Genomic DNA, 15,505 nt, shown 5'->3' on the forward strand with positions numbered 1-15,505 from the left:
GAAGTCTTATTTAAAATTGAAAAATTCAATCTACCTTCTTTTTATAAAAGATCCAGTCTCTCTTTATTCTCTTTATTATCTCTCCTACCTTTCTACATTTCTTTATGTGCTCTATTTCTTTTTCATATCCAGTCAACTCTTTATTAGTCCTTGAATTTTACATCTGGAAGGAATGTAAAGGATAAGAGTATAGAGAAATAAGAGCACAGATGGCCCCAAAACAGAAGAAAAGCTAATAAAATATTAATAGGCATTTTTAAAGAATGAATTTTTGAATTAAAGCTTATATTGAAATTTGTATTAAAAAACTGTGGATGCTCAAAACTGTGTTCACACCTACTAGAATGCTATAGTAAAAAAAAAGGAAAATAAGTACTGGTGAGGATGAGGAGAAATAGGAACCCTCATACACTGCTGGTGAGAATGTAAAATAGTGCAGTCACTATGAAAAACAATTTGGTAGTTCCTCAAAAAGTTAAACATAGAGTTACCATATGAACCAGCAATTCTGTCCAGAGGTATATATCAAAGATAAATTAAAACAAATGTCCACACAGAAATTTTCACGTGGATGGTCATAACCGTATTATTCATACTAACCCAAAGATAGAAACAACCCAAATGTCCTTCAACAGATCAATGAATAAACAAATTGTGGTATATTTTACAATGGAATGTTATTCAGCTATAAAAAGGAATAAAGTACTGATATCTAGAAAACACTACTAAATGAAAGATTATATATTTTATGATTCCTTTTATATAGAATATCCAGAATAGACAAATCCACAGAGACAGAAAGCAGACTGGTGGCTGCCAGAGAATGGGGATAAAGGGGAAATGGGAAGTGGTTATTTAATGGGATGGGGTGTTCTTTTGGGGTGATGGAGAAGTTTTGAAAGCAGAGAAAGGAGGTGGTTGTGTAACCTGAACGCACTAAATGCCACTGAATTGTACACTGTAAAATGTTTGATTGTATATTATATAAATTTCATCTTTTTTTTTTAAAGGGAGGGGAAAAAAACTGGATGTTTAAAAAATTAGGAGTACCTCAAATACCATAATGAAACCTAAATGAGGTGGATGGGAAATGACGTCTAGTTTTCCACAGTAAGCCAAACAATTTTGCCATCTTCAAGATATGAAACAGTTATACTCTAAATTTTCTGGAAAGAAAACATATTTTGAAAATTTGGAAATGAACAGTATTTACTATGAAGCTGAAAAATTCTGTTTCAAACTAAAGTCAACATCTTGTCCCTAAAACCCATTCTTCTCTCCTTGTACTTCCCACCTCTGTTAATGGAATTAGCATTTCCCATCTCTAGAATGAAATCTCAGTCATATCATCTCTAATATCTTTCTCCCATATTCTCTCTCATTTGAGTTATGCTTTCTATTCCAACAACAGCTTACCACTGCAAGGAATCATTCTGGACTCTTTCTCTTATTCTCACATCTAGTCCATCAGCAAATCATTTAAAATATTATCAGGATATGACCACTTCTCACTGCCAGCAATGTCACTACCCTGGCCCAAGCCACCATCATCTCTCAAACGGATATTTTTACTAGTTTCTTCTCTGGTCTCCTTAGTTCTGTCCTTGACCTTTAGCTTCAATCTACTGCCAAATAGTAGCCAGGATCATGTTACTACTCAACTCAAAACTTTCAATGGCTTCCTAAATAAGAAAAAGCTGAAGTCTTTATAAGTAGCTGACAAGGTCTTAAAGGAGCTATCCCCACATTCCTACCACTACCCCAAAACTGCTCTGATGTCATTTCCTATCACTCTCTCATGAAGCCATTCAGGGAGCTCTAGCTTAACCAGCCTCCCTGCCAGGTGTGCTCCTTCCTTCTGCCCTTTACACTTGCTGGTCTCTCTGCCTCGAATGCTTGTCCCTTAGATAATGCATTGCCCATTACTTCCTTCAGGTCTTTTTTTTTTTTTTATTAATTAAAAAAATTAACTAACACAACATTTAGAAATCATTCCATTCTACATATGCAATCAGTAATTCTTAATATCATCACATAGATGTATGATCATCATTCCTTCAGGTCTTTATTCAAAAAAGTTATCCTCCCAGTAAGGTTTCCCCTGGACATTCTTTCTGAAATTTCAATATCCTTCCCCTGGCGTTTCAAATCCTTCTATACATATGATATACTATATGTTTTACTTATGTAGTTTATTGTTGGTCTTCCTGACCGAAATATAGATTCCATGAGTTAGGAATTTTTATGTGTTGTGTTCTCTGTTTATATTCCCAGTGTCCAGAAGAGAGCTTGCATATAGTAGGAGTTCAATAAATTTTTTTGAACGAATGAACTAATACATTAACCCATGAACAAAAGAATGTCTTCAGCTTGGGCTCTCACAGCATCTTCCCTGGTCTCCAGCCAGCAGTGGCTACCCACTAAAATCAATCCTACATACCAAAAATCAGTACTTTACCTACTACAGGTCTGATTCTTTCACTGTTCTGATTAAAACCTAAGTGATTCCCAACTCCCACCACTATCTAGTGAAGAAAGTTCAATTCTTCAAAATGGCATCAAGACCCTTCATAATCAGAATACCCTTTTCCAACCTCTTTTCTTTATATCCCATTCTTATACCTTATTCTGCAGACCTGTGTTTCCCAAACTTGAGTAACTTATGGGAACTTTTTAAAGGGAAATATTTCTTAATGACTCTCAAGGCCACATCCAAGAATCCTAATTTGAGAAACACTAAGTAAGGAATTGACATCCTAATCAATAAAAATATTTTAATTGAAGTCGATTACTGGTAAAATAATCTTTATAAACAAGATGAAAACAAAATTCAAAAATCTCCCCCCTCCCCCAAAATAAATCCATAGACCCTGGTTACAAAAACACCACTGTACACAAATGAAACTACTTACCTGTCCCAGAAGAGGCAGCGCTTATGTGCTTCCATGTTTTCATTCCTGCTGCTCCATCACCCTGGTGTACCCTCCCGGGGGGGGGGGGGCGGGGGGCGAAATTTATCAAAATTCTACTCATATCCTTCAACGCCTTGTTTAATTAGTACTTCCTTCATGAACTCTTATTTTTGATACTCTCAGTCAAAACTTCTCTCGGGGCAATTTTAGAGCTTTTCTATAGTATTAACTATACAATTCTTCCTTATGTTATACCATTATTCTCCTATAGTAATTATACCTTCTGGATAGCATGAAGATTCACTTGTTCTTTTTTATTGGCACTTTTCGCTTCGTGTCTTACATATAGCACCCAATAAATGCTCGCTGAATTAACTGTCATGTAGAGAAAAAAATGTGTTGCTACAAATATGACCTCAACTGAGTCTCTTAAAAATGGGACTGTTTACTAAAAGCTTATAGCCAAACATAAATAGTATACTCATAACAAAAGAGTAAAGGGGGAGAAATTTTTTAAAGTAATTTGTAGGGTTTACCTTCTTTTAAGCATTAAGTCTGATATAGGTATGCATCTTAGACCAGTTCCCAAAACCATAAGGAAGGATGTCAGAAGCACAGTTACTCGAAGACCTAAAAGGAAACAAAAACATCTAGATTATTTCCTATTTTCCCTTCTCATAAGTCCAATGTTAGGAATAATGATTTTTTTTTACTCAATCACACTGATATTATATTCCAAGATTATGGCTTTTCTCTATAACTCCCAGCATGGCAGTGGGGTTGAGAGGGGAAGAACGATACATGCTGAAAATGAAATGATTCTAACTTTAACAGAAAATCTGAATAACCAGATCAAGGATAGAAGAAGTTCTATTAATTAAAAGTTTTCAAAATGAAGGGCTAGAATGTTCATCTTGTTCAGACATGACACTACAAGAATACAGAAAATAATTTTAAAATACTTTCAGTTTTAAATATACAAATTCTAATTTTTGAATGCAAGCTGCTAATAAAACCTCTAAATGCCTATAAAAAGCAATGTAATGTGACCAATAATTGCTTTAAATTTTTTCACAAAAAGTGACAAGTGGTTAATTACATATTTTATCTTACAATTAGCTAATGATTGTCACAGGGCTATAGAAAGTGACCCTTTAGAACTCTTTGATTATTAATATAATAATGATCTTTTACATTTCTTGGTTTGTCTATTTTTTTTTACTTTTTTATTGTATAGTATAACATATATACAAAACACAGAAATAAAAAGCACTAGCTCTCAAAGCACTCTTCAACAAGTGGTTACAGGACAGATCTGAGTTTGTCATGGCCTACCATACAATCCTGTCAGATTTTTCCTTCTAGCTGCTCTGCAATATAGGAGGCTATAAGGCTTAAATATTTTTTATCATCACAATTGACTTTTTTTGTGTGAACAATAACATACATACAAAAAAGCTATAAATTTCCAAGCACAGCACCACAATTAGTTGAGAACATATTTCAGAGTTTGACATGGGTTACAATTTCACAATTTTAGGTTTTTACTTCTAGCGGCTCTGAAATACTGGATACTAAAAGAGATATCAATTTAATGATTCAGCATTCATATTCATTTTTTAAATCCTATCTTCTATGGATAATTCCACCATCACCTTTGATCCTTCCATCCCTCTCTTTAGAGGTGTTTGGGCTATGCCAGTTCTGAATTGATATTGGACTAGTCTGTCACTAATAAGGGGTAGGGAGATGGAACTATCTGATGTTCTGGACCAATGAAGCTTTTTTTTTTGCATTATTTATATTCTTCAACCTGAATGTATACTATCTATTCCTGGTATATGTGTGTGTCCTCACCTCAGTGTCTCCTACAAAATGTGGGCAAGATCCCATTCATTATATTTCTTTTGAAACATGGAATCACATTTCAACTTAGAATTGAAATGGAACCAATAATTCATCCAACACAGTGAAAGGTTTTATATCCAGCCTTTATTTGATTACTTTCAGTAAATGAGATTTCCCTATTTCATAAGGCAAAAATTCCATTGTTGGGGAGCTCTTATTTTTAGGACTTTTTTTTTTCCTTTAGTTTAAATCTGCTGTCCCATTGGATCAAGTTCTGTTCTCTGGAGTTATATGGGGGAAAAAAATTGAAGGACTGTCAAACCATTCGCCTTATGATGCAGTATATACATCCTTTCCATGCATAGATACATTACAACTTGCAAGTATTCTTCAAACAACTTAAGGCAACTAGAAATAGATACGATATTCTATCTATGGCCATGGTACTACAATGGTACTTTATAAGGTACTATGTGTCCTACTGGTGGAATGTTCCTTCTATTAAAATTACCAGTACTGCCGAATTTGGCAAGCACCTCTCACAGGTGGCTTATACTAAGTCGGAGTGGCAAAGGTGACCACATTTCTTCAAATTTCTCCCGTATTTGAAGTTGCTGCCTACTAAACCATTTTTGCTGTAAAGCAGCCCCTCCCTTACAGGTTTGCAGAAGTTTCCATTTACTTTGAGCTCCTACCTCCTTATGTTTATTCCGAAGAAGTTTACTTCACTACAAGAAAACTTAATGCTTCATCTCCCTTTGTAGCACCTGCTAAAGCTGGTTCCAGCCAGCTCTAGTCACTAAGGAGGGTATGCACAGTCAGGAGAAGACCTGACCTAAAGTCGCTTTTGCCTAACTATAATAGTAAAAATCACACCCACCAATCATGCAAAGCTGCCATTTTTGAACATGCACGCATGAAGTAGCATGATTTCAAACTGTGTATGTTCCACTTTCACTTGCCCCTATCCTTGGCTACTCCCTGAAGCCCACCTTCCCCAAACAGTATAACATCCCCAGACCCTTTCTGCTTGGGAAGACAGATCTGTGGTCCTTAAGCTCCTATCTCCTGCTGGGCTGACCTTGCAATAAACTCTTTTTTTTCTCAAAATCCTGGTGTTACAACATTGACTTCTGTGCACACTGGTCAATGAGCTTGCTTTAGGTGGTAACAATTTGGCAACTCGAATGGTCTGTGGTCTCAGAGATCTCCATGGTCCCCATGGGATGATTTCCAGTCACCAGTCATGCTTGGCCACCTAGACTGGTTAAGTCTAGAGTCTTGATGACTGGGACACTTTCACATTCTTGCCAGCATCGTCAACCCTATGGCGCAGTTTCATTTTGAGAGATATGGTTCCAGGTACAGATGTCTTCTGGGTAAGTAACTTTGTTGTAGGGACTACTCTTTTGCAAAACCTGTTCATTTGTCCAGGCTTTCTGGTTATTTGCTATTAGTTAAGACTGTGGGTTTAAATCCCACCTTAGTCTAGTCTGGTTATTAGAGGGTCACACTAGGGTATTCACATTCTAGCTCCAAAGTTCTGAATCTGGTTTTATTGGTCCACTCTGTTATAGACTCTTTGTCTACCAAGTCTAAGTCTAACTTTATTTAGTTCTGTGTACACTTTATCTTCATGTGCTGAAAGTCAAAACCATGGAAAATGTTAACAGAATAAATGGCTGCAGCCCCTTAGACTGTGTCTTAGATAACTGGCTTATGTTAGTTATGAACCAATGAAGAAAAAAAGATGGCATTTTTCTGTAACACAGCATGGCCTTAATATAAATTAGAGTCTGGAGGAAACTGGCTGGGAAATGGGGCCATTAATTATAATCCTATATTGCACTGGAACTATTCTATAAGACGGAAGAGAATTAGGATGAAATTTGGTATGTTCAATCCTTCATGGCCTTTGCAAAAATAAGCATTTGCAAAAAAAAAGATGTACTATCATGATATAAACAGAAAAAATGTACTCGGTCTCAGCTTGTGGGGAAAGTGAAATTGGGAAATCAGAGAAATGTCAGTCCTGAGCAAAACAGGTCCAGCTAGATTCTGGCTCCGATGAAGACCTGTTTCTATTACACTTAGAGCTTCCCTTGATTTTCCTACCTCCTTACACTGGGAACAGGAGAGAGATGGTGGCTCTTCTCCTCAAAGTCAGACCTTCTCAAGTCCTCCCTCATTGACCAGTCCCAGTCAGGGCATTCAATTGATTCAGGGAACTCAATTTGGTCGGGGACTTCCCAATTCCAGGCAAGGCATTTCCCACCCAGACAAGTTCCAACTGGATCAGATGACCAAGGAAACTACAGAGGATTTATCTGAATTTTCCTTTCTCCACCTCTGATCTGTATATTTGGAAATACAACATGCCTTCATATTGGGATGACCTTAGGAAAATGGAAGCTTTCTTTACTTCTGTTTTGCTATTCATAATCCTACATAGTAGACATTCAAGTCCTCTTAAACACCCTTCTCACCCCGGAGGAAAGTAGAATGGGTCTCAAAATAGCCCAGCAGGAAGCCAGTAGGCTGCATGACCACCAATCTAACAGCCTAGAGCATGTTCTTGGGGCTCTGGCCATTCCTATGACAGAGCTACATGGGAACCCAAACGAGTAGGAGAACCATGCTAAATTAGATGATTATAAAGAGTGCTTCATAACAGGAATGCAGAAAGGTATTTCAAAACCCAAAAGATCTTTGACACATATAGACAATACTCCAGGATGCCTGAGCATCCAAGCAACATGAGATTAATTAATACGACTTTTATTTTTAGCCGAAGTGCTCCAGACATATGAAAAAAATGTCAAAAATTAGAAGGATGATTAGGAATGCTGATGTCTCAACCTGTTGAGATTGTTTTTAAGATCTAACAACCAAGACCAACTTCAAGAAAAGAAAACGAAATGCCAACCTGATGGGAGCAGCCATCAGTGGAAGTTTAGCCAGATGAAAATGTATTGGACCAGCCAAACAACATGAGAAAAGGTAAGGCCCCCAGGACACCCACCATCTAATCTGAAGTATGCCCAGATACTGTCATACTGAGGCCACAACAGTGTGCCTATTAGAGAGAAGAAAGCCACTGGAAGTGAAAATAACCAAGTCACCCCCAGAAAGAGGAGGCCTGGTGTTCTAGTTTACTAGCTGCCAGAATGCAATATACCAGAAACAGAATGGCTTTTTAAAGGGGGAATTTAATAAGTTGCTAGTTTGCAGTTCTAAGGCTAAGAAAATGTTCCAATTAAAGCAAGTCTATAGAAATGTCCAATCTAAGGCATCCAGGGAAAGATACCTTGGTTCAAGAAGGCCCATGAAGTTCAGGGTTTCTCTATCAAGTGGAAGAGCACATGGCAAACACAGTCAGAGTTTCTCTCTCATCTGGAAAGACACATGATGAACACAGTGTCTTCGGTTAGCTGTTTCTCCTGGCTTCCTGTTTGATGAAGCTCCCTGGGAGGCATTTTCCTTCTTCATCTCCAAAGGTCGCTGGCTGGTGGGCTCTGCTTCTCGTGGCTATGCCATTCTGCACTGCTCTCTCTGAATCTCCTTCATTCTCCAAAATGTTTCTTCTTTTATAGAACTTCAGAAACTAATCAAGACCTACCCAAATGGGTGGAGACATATTTCCCCCAATACAGCTTAACAACCACTCTTGATTGGGTCACATCTCCAGGGAGATGATCTAATTACAGATTCAAACATACAGTATTGAATAGGGATTATTCTGCCTTTACGAAATGGGATTTAGATTAAAACATGGCTTTTCTAGGGGACATACATCCTTTCAAACCAGCACACCTGGACACCTTGAAAAGCCAACTACCAAATGCTTCAGCTTGCAAGGGATGAGAGTGACCAAGAATAATGGGACCCCAGGGGCACTTTCCAACTTTAGCAGCCAGATCACCATTTCCTAGCAGGTATCTACATTAGTGGGAAAGAAACTTATAGACTTTTTAATTGACGCTGGAGCTACCTACTTTGTTTTGAACTAAAAACAGGGACAACTTTACCAAGAACTATAGCAATTACTGGGGTATCTTGAGCCTGAAACAATAAGTCTTTTCTGCAATCCCTTGAATGCCAAGTAGGAAATATCAATTCGAAACAGTTTTCTCTATATTCCTGAATTTTTTATGCCACTACTCAGATGAATCTTACTGACCAAATTAAATGTCCACGTAACGTTCTAAGCAGAAAAGCTGGACACTGAAGTTCCCCCCCAATAGGTCAGTCTGCTCTGCTTCACCCAATAAAGTAGTTCAATCTAAGATTCCTGAAGATATCTTTTTTTTTTTTTTTAATAGATGAGCAGGCACTGGGAACCGAACCCAGGTCCCTTGCACGGCAGGCAAGAATTCTGCCACTGTGCCACCACTGTACCTCGAAGATATCCTTTTGAAGTTGCAGGGAATCTGGACTTGGATTCATCACTCAAGAATAAAAGTTATCCCCACCCAAGAAGGTGATTCTCCACCTTCTCTTCATAATACTAAAGTCTCAGTGGAGCTGTTGACACTGAAGCAAGACCACCATCCAACAGAAATCCTTCCTCACCACCTGGTTATACCTGTGAACTATCACAGACCTTAAGATACTTTTTAGAAGAGCCAAAGACAAGTAATAATTAACATAGATAATACTAAAAAAAAAAAAAAAAAGACAAAAAACAACTGCTGTTGTTTAAATGCTAACTGCTTAGCCATGCATTCTCCTTTTCCTTATTGGCTAGATTCTATTTGATATTATTTATGGACTAATGTCTGCTTGCCTAGTGGTAGAAATAACTTTCTTGGTAGCCAGAGGAATTACATGATAAGGGGTAAATATATTTCCTTGTAATTGTGCAATTTAGGATTGAAGTTACAAGATTTTAAAAGAATAGCTTTCTTTAACTCTCATGATTCTGTCCACCTATAACCTTCCTTGCTTCATGAAAGAGGGGAACTGGAAGGAAAACTTTGTTATAAAATCATCATAAGTTTTAGTCTGGGGAGAGCAGTTTTGCAATTGTTGGATATGCCATCCAAACCCCTATATAAAATCCAATTCCTACACTACTATATCAATGACGAGTTTTCTCCAAGCTCCTGAGTCAGTCTCACTAATGGGTCACCAGGATCTTAAGATTGAGCTTCCCATAAAAGGTGAGCTGCTCACCTTTAGCTCCTCCCTTTGCTTTGAACTTACCCCCTATTATAACCATTCCCAGGAAAGGAATGAGGGATATGGAACTCTGCTCCTAAGTTCCTCCCTACTTAGGAGGAGTTGCCCCACATTGTATATGAACATGGAGTTAATAAATTCTGGGTCTATGCTGACAACTATAATAAAGCAACATGCAATCATACAGTGAATTATAACTATAGAAGGAGATGTTTATATCTATTATACCATCAAAACATCTGAAAATGACCCAAACTGGGAACTATCATATAAAAAGCTAAGAAAATGGGACAATGGAAGAAAACTTGTAAAGAGTCCTCCTCAAATCACCGTCCTTACATGAACCTTATAAAGTAGGCCCTTTATCAGCCCTCTGTCGTGATCTGAACAAAACCTTAGATAGTCCTAAAATATTTTGGTAAATACAAGCCCTACAGAAAACTTCTTGGGACATATATTTATCTGTGGAAGCCCCATGAGCCATTTGCTTTTTAAGGGTTTTGAAGAAAGCATCTTTGACACACAGGTCAAAATGTTCCCATGTGTAAATAATGTCTGAATAAAAGGCCAGTACTCTAAGGTATTTAAAGCCTGATATTTCAGTATACCAACCTATCAACCATATCCAACACGAATGGGAACTAAGCATAATTGCAGCTGAAATAGGATTAGAAATAGGGCTATAAGCTCCTTGGGGTTGGTTTGCTTATTGTGAAGCATCTTTATGCAATTTGACTGCAGTGGTTGAAGAACTTGCTAACTCCACTGTTAATTGCCCTTGAGGCTGTTCAAGTCTCCATCAACTCTTTGGCAAATGTTGTCATCGACAATAGGACAGCCTTAGACTATTTTTTTTGTAGCACAAGGAGGAGTCCGCACTATAGCAGATACCTCCTGCTATACTTCGGTAAATAGCTCTACCAGATTAAGTTAAATATACAAAAGCTGTACAATTAAGCCACCTGGCTACATAATATTAATAATCCATCACACAAACTTTGTGGGCATCAATTAGAAGCTACTTACCCAAGTTGTCTTGGCTCTTAGCCATTTTAAGTCCAATAATAATAACAGTAGTGCTTCTCATATTTGGACCTTTACTTCTAAATCTTGTCATTAAATCTGTATTCCTGAGACTGTGGTCCACTGGATTCTCTACTCAGCTGCTGTCTTCAGATATTAGAAGCTGGGGAGATAGATATCCCAGAGCCACCTCCTTACCCCGGGATCCAAGAATACCTCCAATTGTATGCTAAGATGTTCCATTCCTTGAATCCCAACCTATGCTCCAAGTCAGCAGGAAGTAGCTCAAGTGGTCATCACACCTCAACCCTCAAGAATGAGGAATGCAACAAAAAAAGGGGGAATGAAACCGCTGCCTACTAACCCACTTTTGCTGTAAAGCAACCCTCCCCTCACAGGTTTGCAGAAGTTTCCATTTACTTTGGTTGAGCTCTCACCTCCTCATATGTACTCAGAAGAAACTTTAGAATTCAGAAAATAATCTGAATATGAGTAGCATAATTTGCAAAAGGACTATCATGAAAAATTGTGCTTATCCATAACAAGTAATGCATGCATACTGCTCATTTGCTACTTCTACTATTAATATAGTACCTATGTTTTAAACCCCATTATGAACACAGACAACCGAGTGGAATTAATAAAAAGTACTTACATAGTCATAAATATCCTAAAACTGCAAAATGTTCCTTGTGCAGTTATACTGGGTGCCTCATGATATAGTTAATAAAATTTTACAAAATTCGGTTTATATTCTACATGATGTTTATTTTTTCCTAAATATTTTGCTCACCAGTGAGCAGTGGTGCATTGTATATGGTCATGTGGTCTAAATAACGAAGCTTCCTATTTTTACCACTGAAGATTAGCATTTTTTACTCAATTATACTTTTTTGTCAAATATATGACAATATAACAGGTAATAGAAACATTTAAAAATGAAGAAGTTGTGAAAGGCTGATTATTAAAGCAGCCTCCCAGAAACAGCTTGGTGGCTCTCTTGCTTATTCTTAATTGCATCCAAATGTTGTTTATTCTACCCCAGTTGATACTCAATTCAGTCTTTAATAGATTGCTTTCTTCATCTTGTCCAAATCCTGACAAAGCCTAAATTAAAAATTCCAGATAATTAACAGATAACCACTTACCTTAGATAGGAGAGGTATACAGACCCCAAAATAATAGGTTTATGACATATCAAGCATCTTTATATAAACAGGTTCCAAGTGATGACAGTAAAGGCAAAAACATCTGATGAAAGGTCTTAAAGGTATGATTAGAACAATTTTGGGAAAAACTGACATGACTGGAAATAAAAATAAATTATATTCAAACACTGCACCTATAATCTAGAGGAAGCTTCCTTTCAATGGATGAGATAAATAAGTCCTTTTCCTAGGGAACTATATGGTATAGGAATGGAAGTCCCTACAATAGATGTCTAAAGAATCAGGATGCAAACATGATTGGGAAAAATCAAGCACATTCAACAGAAACATGGGAAATCAGCCATAGTCACAAAGGTTACCTGGTAAGACCACCCTTCCTCAGATTCAACATTCTATCAAATGGACTGAACAGGAACTCTGTTTACTCCTGGCAAGACCCCTAGCTCCTCTACTCCAAATAGTCACAGCCTTGCCATCCCAATCTGCCCTGGAAACTATCAAGACTAATCACATTTTTGCCTGTTTTCCAGTTTTCATCAGCCATAAGGATCCAAGAAACATGGACCAAAAGGTGGCCTACATTACCTAAGGTTGAAATGTCAGAACTGCCCTGGTATAATGTAGGTAAGGCTTAGAGAAACTGGAATGTTAGAGTGCCTTTATCATATAAGACCTGCTTACCCACTCCAGGAATGTTCAGAGGACACACCTCTCAGTAGGACTGTGAAGAGTATATTTGTGAGACTAACTCCACCTTCCCTAAAGAGCTCTGTGGTTGCTCTTCTGTGTAGGTCAGCTATTACTGTGGGACCTGCTGTCACCAAATTTGGACTCTTAAACACAATGGGGATGATAAGATTCCGAGTTGGAAGAGGCCAAGTGGAAGCACTTAATCATGAAGAACAAGGTAGGTATGTTACCACAATGGACAGAAGACTCAAAGCAGCAATCAAAATAGTCTGACTCCAAAAGACCTTTGACGTTGGGTAGTAGATCATAGGGTACCTAGAAGTAAAATAGATGCACAGTCTACTAAATTTTTACTTGTCTGTAATAGCAGAAGAGTTTAAGGGCAAGCAAACAAAAACTTGAATCATAAAACAGGGAATCATGGCCCCTTCATCAATTCTCAGACTTCAGACAGTTTACCTAGAGCCCCTTGAATGAAGGGAAGACCAGGTCCCCTTGGGGATCATTCCCTGCTACACTGCCACAAATTTTTTTTTAATCTTTTATTATTGCAATTGCATTAAACAGAATGTAAGCTCTATGATTATCTTTTCATCACCTGTGCTGCTTACTGTCAAATACTAAGAAACAATAAAAAATGGGTGGATTTAATTGACTTGACAATGAATGTATGAAAGACTGAGGATTATACATCTATTAAAAAAGAATACAATAGTCAATATCTAGCATGAGAGAGAACCACAGTGCCAACTTATGTGTTCCTATAACAGCAGTCTACTGGACTGGATGAAGCAAGAACCCGTCATGGCAATGAACTTCACATTTCCAGCTCTGCATGATCACATCATGGCACTTGGAGACACTTTGGGCTTTGTTCTGAATGAGAAAGGATACCCTTGGAGAGATTCCAGTAGAAGACTGACACGATGAGATTTATATTTTTAAAAAAGATCACTCTTGAAAAGATTACTATACCTATATTGCGGAGAATAGAGTAGACAGGAAGGGTAGACATAGGAATATAATTTGGGAGGCTTCGAAGATAAAAAATGAATATGGCTTAGGGTAGGTGGGGTAGTAGATGCAGATTGTTGGATAATTCCCAACAGTATTTGTCTCATGGATTGGTGGTATGTTGTCAGAGAAGAGTTAATGAAGAGTAACTCAATGATTTGGGCCCAGGTGACTAGATAATGTAATTTGTAAATCCAGAGATTTTGGATACCGAATAGCAGGCTTGAGTGGAAGGAAACAAGAATTAAGTTGCTGAAAAGTTAAAATTGAAATGCCTGTTATATATGCAAGTGGTATATCAGTAAGTCAACTGTAAGTCTTCAGAATAATACTTAAAGACAGGACTAGTTGAGACCAGATAGGTAAGATAAAATGTTTGAGACTGAGCCTTGAGGCAATAGGGGTGATTTGGAAAGCACATGAGATAACAGGTTGACTCTGATGACATAAAAAGAGGTGAAACCTCAGGCACTAGTGAAGAATGTGTATAAAGAAGGAGAGCATAATGACTTATAGCAAATGTAGTTTATATTTATATTAAAATGAGAACTGCAGTTTAACCACTGAATTTGACAACATCATGAACACAGGTGGCCCCAATGAGAGTAATTTCAGTGCAGACGGTGCATAGAGCATATTCAAAAGGGAAAACATAGTGAGAGTAAGTGAGCAGGGAAAGAAGGGTTTAAATAACATTTGGTAGTGATTTTATTATTTTTGTAAAGGGGATCAGAGGATTGATATGACAGCTGGAAGGACAGGTATCAACGGGGTTTTGTTTCAAATTCTTAGGTTTGATTTAAAAATTTTTTTAATTGTATAGTATAACATATATACAAAGCAAAGAAATAAAAAAACAATAACTTTCAAAGCACTCTTCAACAAGTGGTTACAGGACAGATTTCAGAGTTTGTCATGGGCTACCATACGAACCTCTCAGATTTTTCCTTCTAGCTGCTCCAGAATATAGGAGGCTAGAGGGCTTAAATATTTTTTATCATTACAACTGACTTTTTTCCTTCTCTTTTTTTGTGTGTGAACAATAACATATATACAAAAAAAAGCTATAAATTTCCAAGCACAGCACCACAATTAGTTGTAGAACATATTTTAGAGTTTGACATGGGTTATAATTTCACAATTTTAAGTTTTTACTTCTAGCTGCTCTAAAATACTGGAGACTAAAAGAGATATCAATTTAATGATTCAGCATTCATATTCATTTGTTAAGTCCTATCTTCTATGTATAATTCCACCATCACCTTTGATCTTTTCATACCTCTCTAGGAGTGTTTGGGCTATGGCAATTCTAATTTTTGATATTGGGAGGGTCTGTCACTAATACAGGGTAGGGAGATGATGTCCAGACCCATGTGATGTTCTGGAGATGCTGGGCTAGGTTTCAGGACTTATCTGGACCAGGGACCCCTCTGGAGGTTGTAGGTTTCTGAAAAGTTACTCTAGTGCCTGGAACCCTTGTGGAATCTTATATATTGCCCTAGGAGTTCTTTAGGATTGACTGGAATGGTCCTGGTCGGGGGTTAGTAGGTTATGATAGGTAGCAAGGTCTACCTGAAGTTTCATAAGAGCAACACCTAGAGTAGCCTCTCGATACTATCTGAACTCTCTCTGCCACTGATACTTTATTAATTATACTTCTTTTCCCCC

General features: G+C 37.5%; 1 protein-coding gene across 1 annotated transcript in view; it reads right to left on the minus strand.

Annotated features, from left to right (window-relative positions):
- The window catches only part of SLC49A4 (solute carrier family 49 member 4), a 118,400-nt gene that overhangs the window by 91,963 nt on the left and 10,932 nt on the right, over nucleotides 1-15,505 (minus strand). The window contains exon 2 of the mRNA XM_077118147.1: nucleotides 3,449-3,542. Coding sequence (XP_076974262.1) covers nucleotides 3,449-3,542 — 94 coding nt within the window. The remainder of the gene's footprint in view (nucleotides 1-3,448; nucleotides 3,543-15,505) is intronic.

Source organism: Tamandua tetradactyla, chromosome 10 (genome assembly GCF_023851605.1).
Source record: "Tamandua tetradactyla isolate mTamTet1 chromosome 10, mTamTet1.pri, whole genome shotgun sequence".
Classification (NCBI taxonomy): Eukaryota; Metazoa; Chordata; class Mammalia; order Pilosa; family Myrmecophagidae; genus Tamandua; species Tamandua tetradactyla.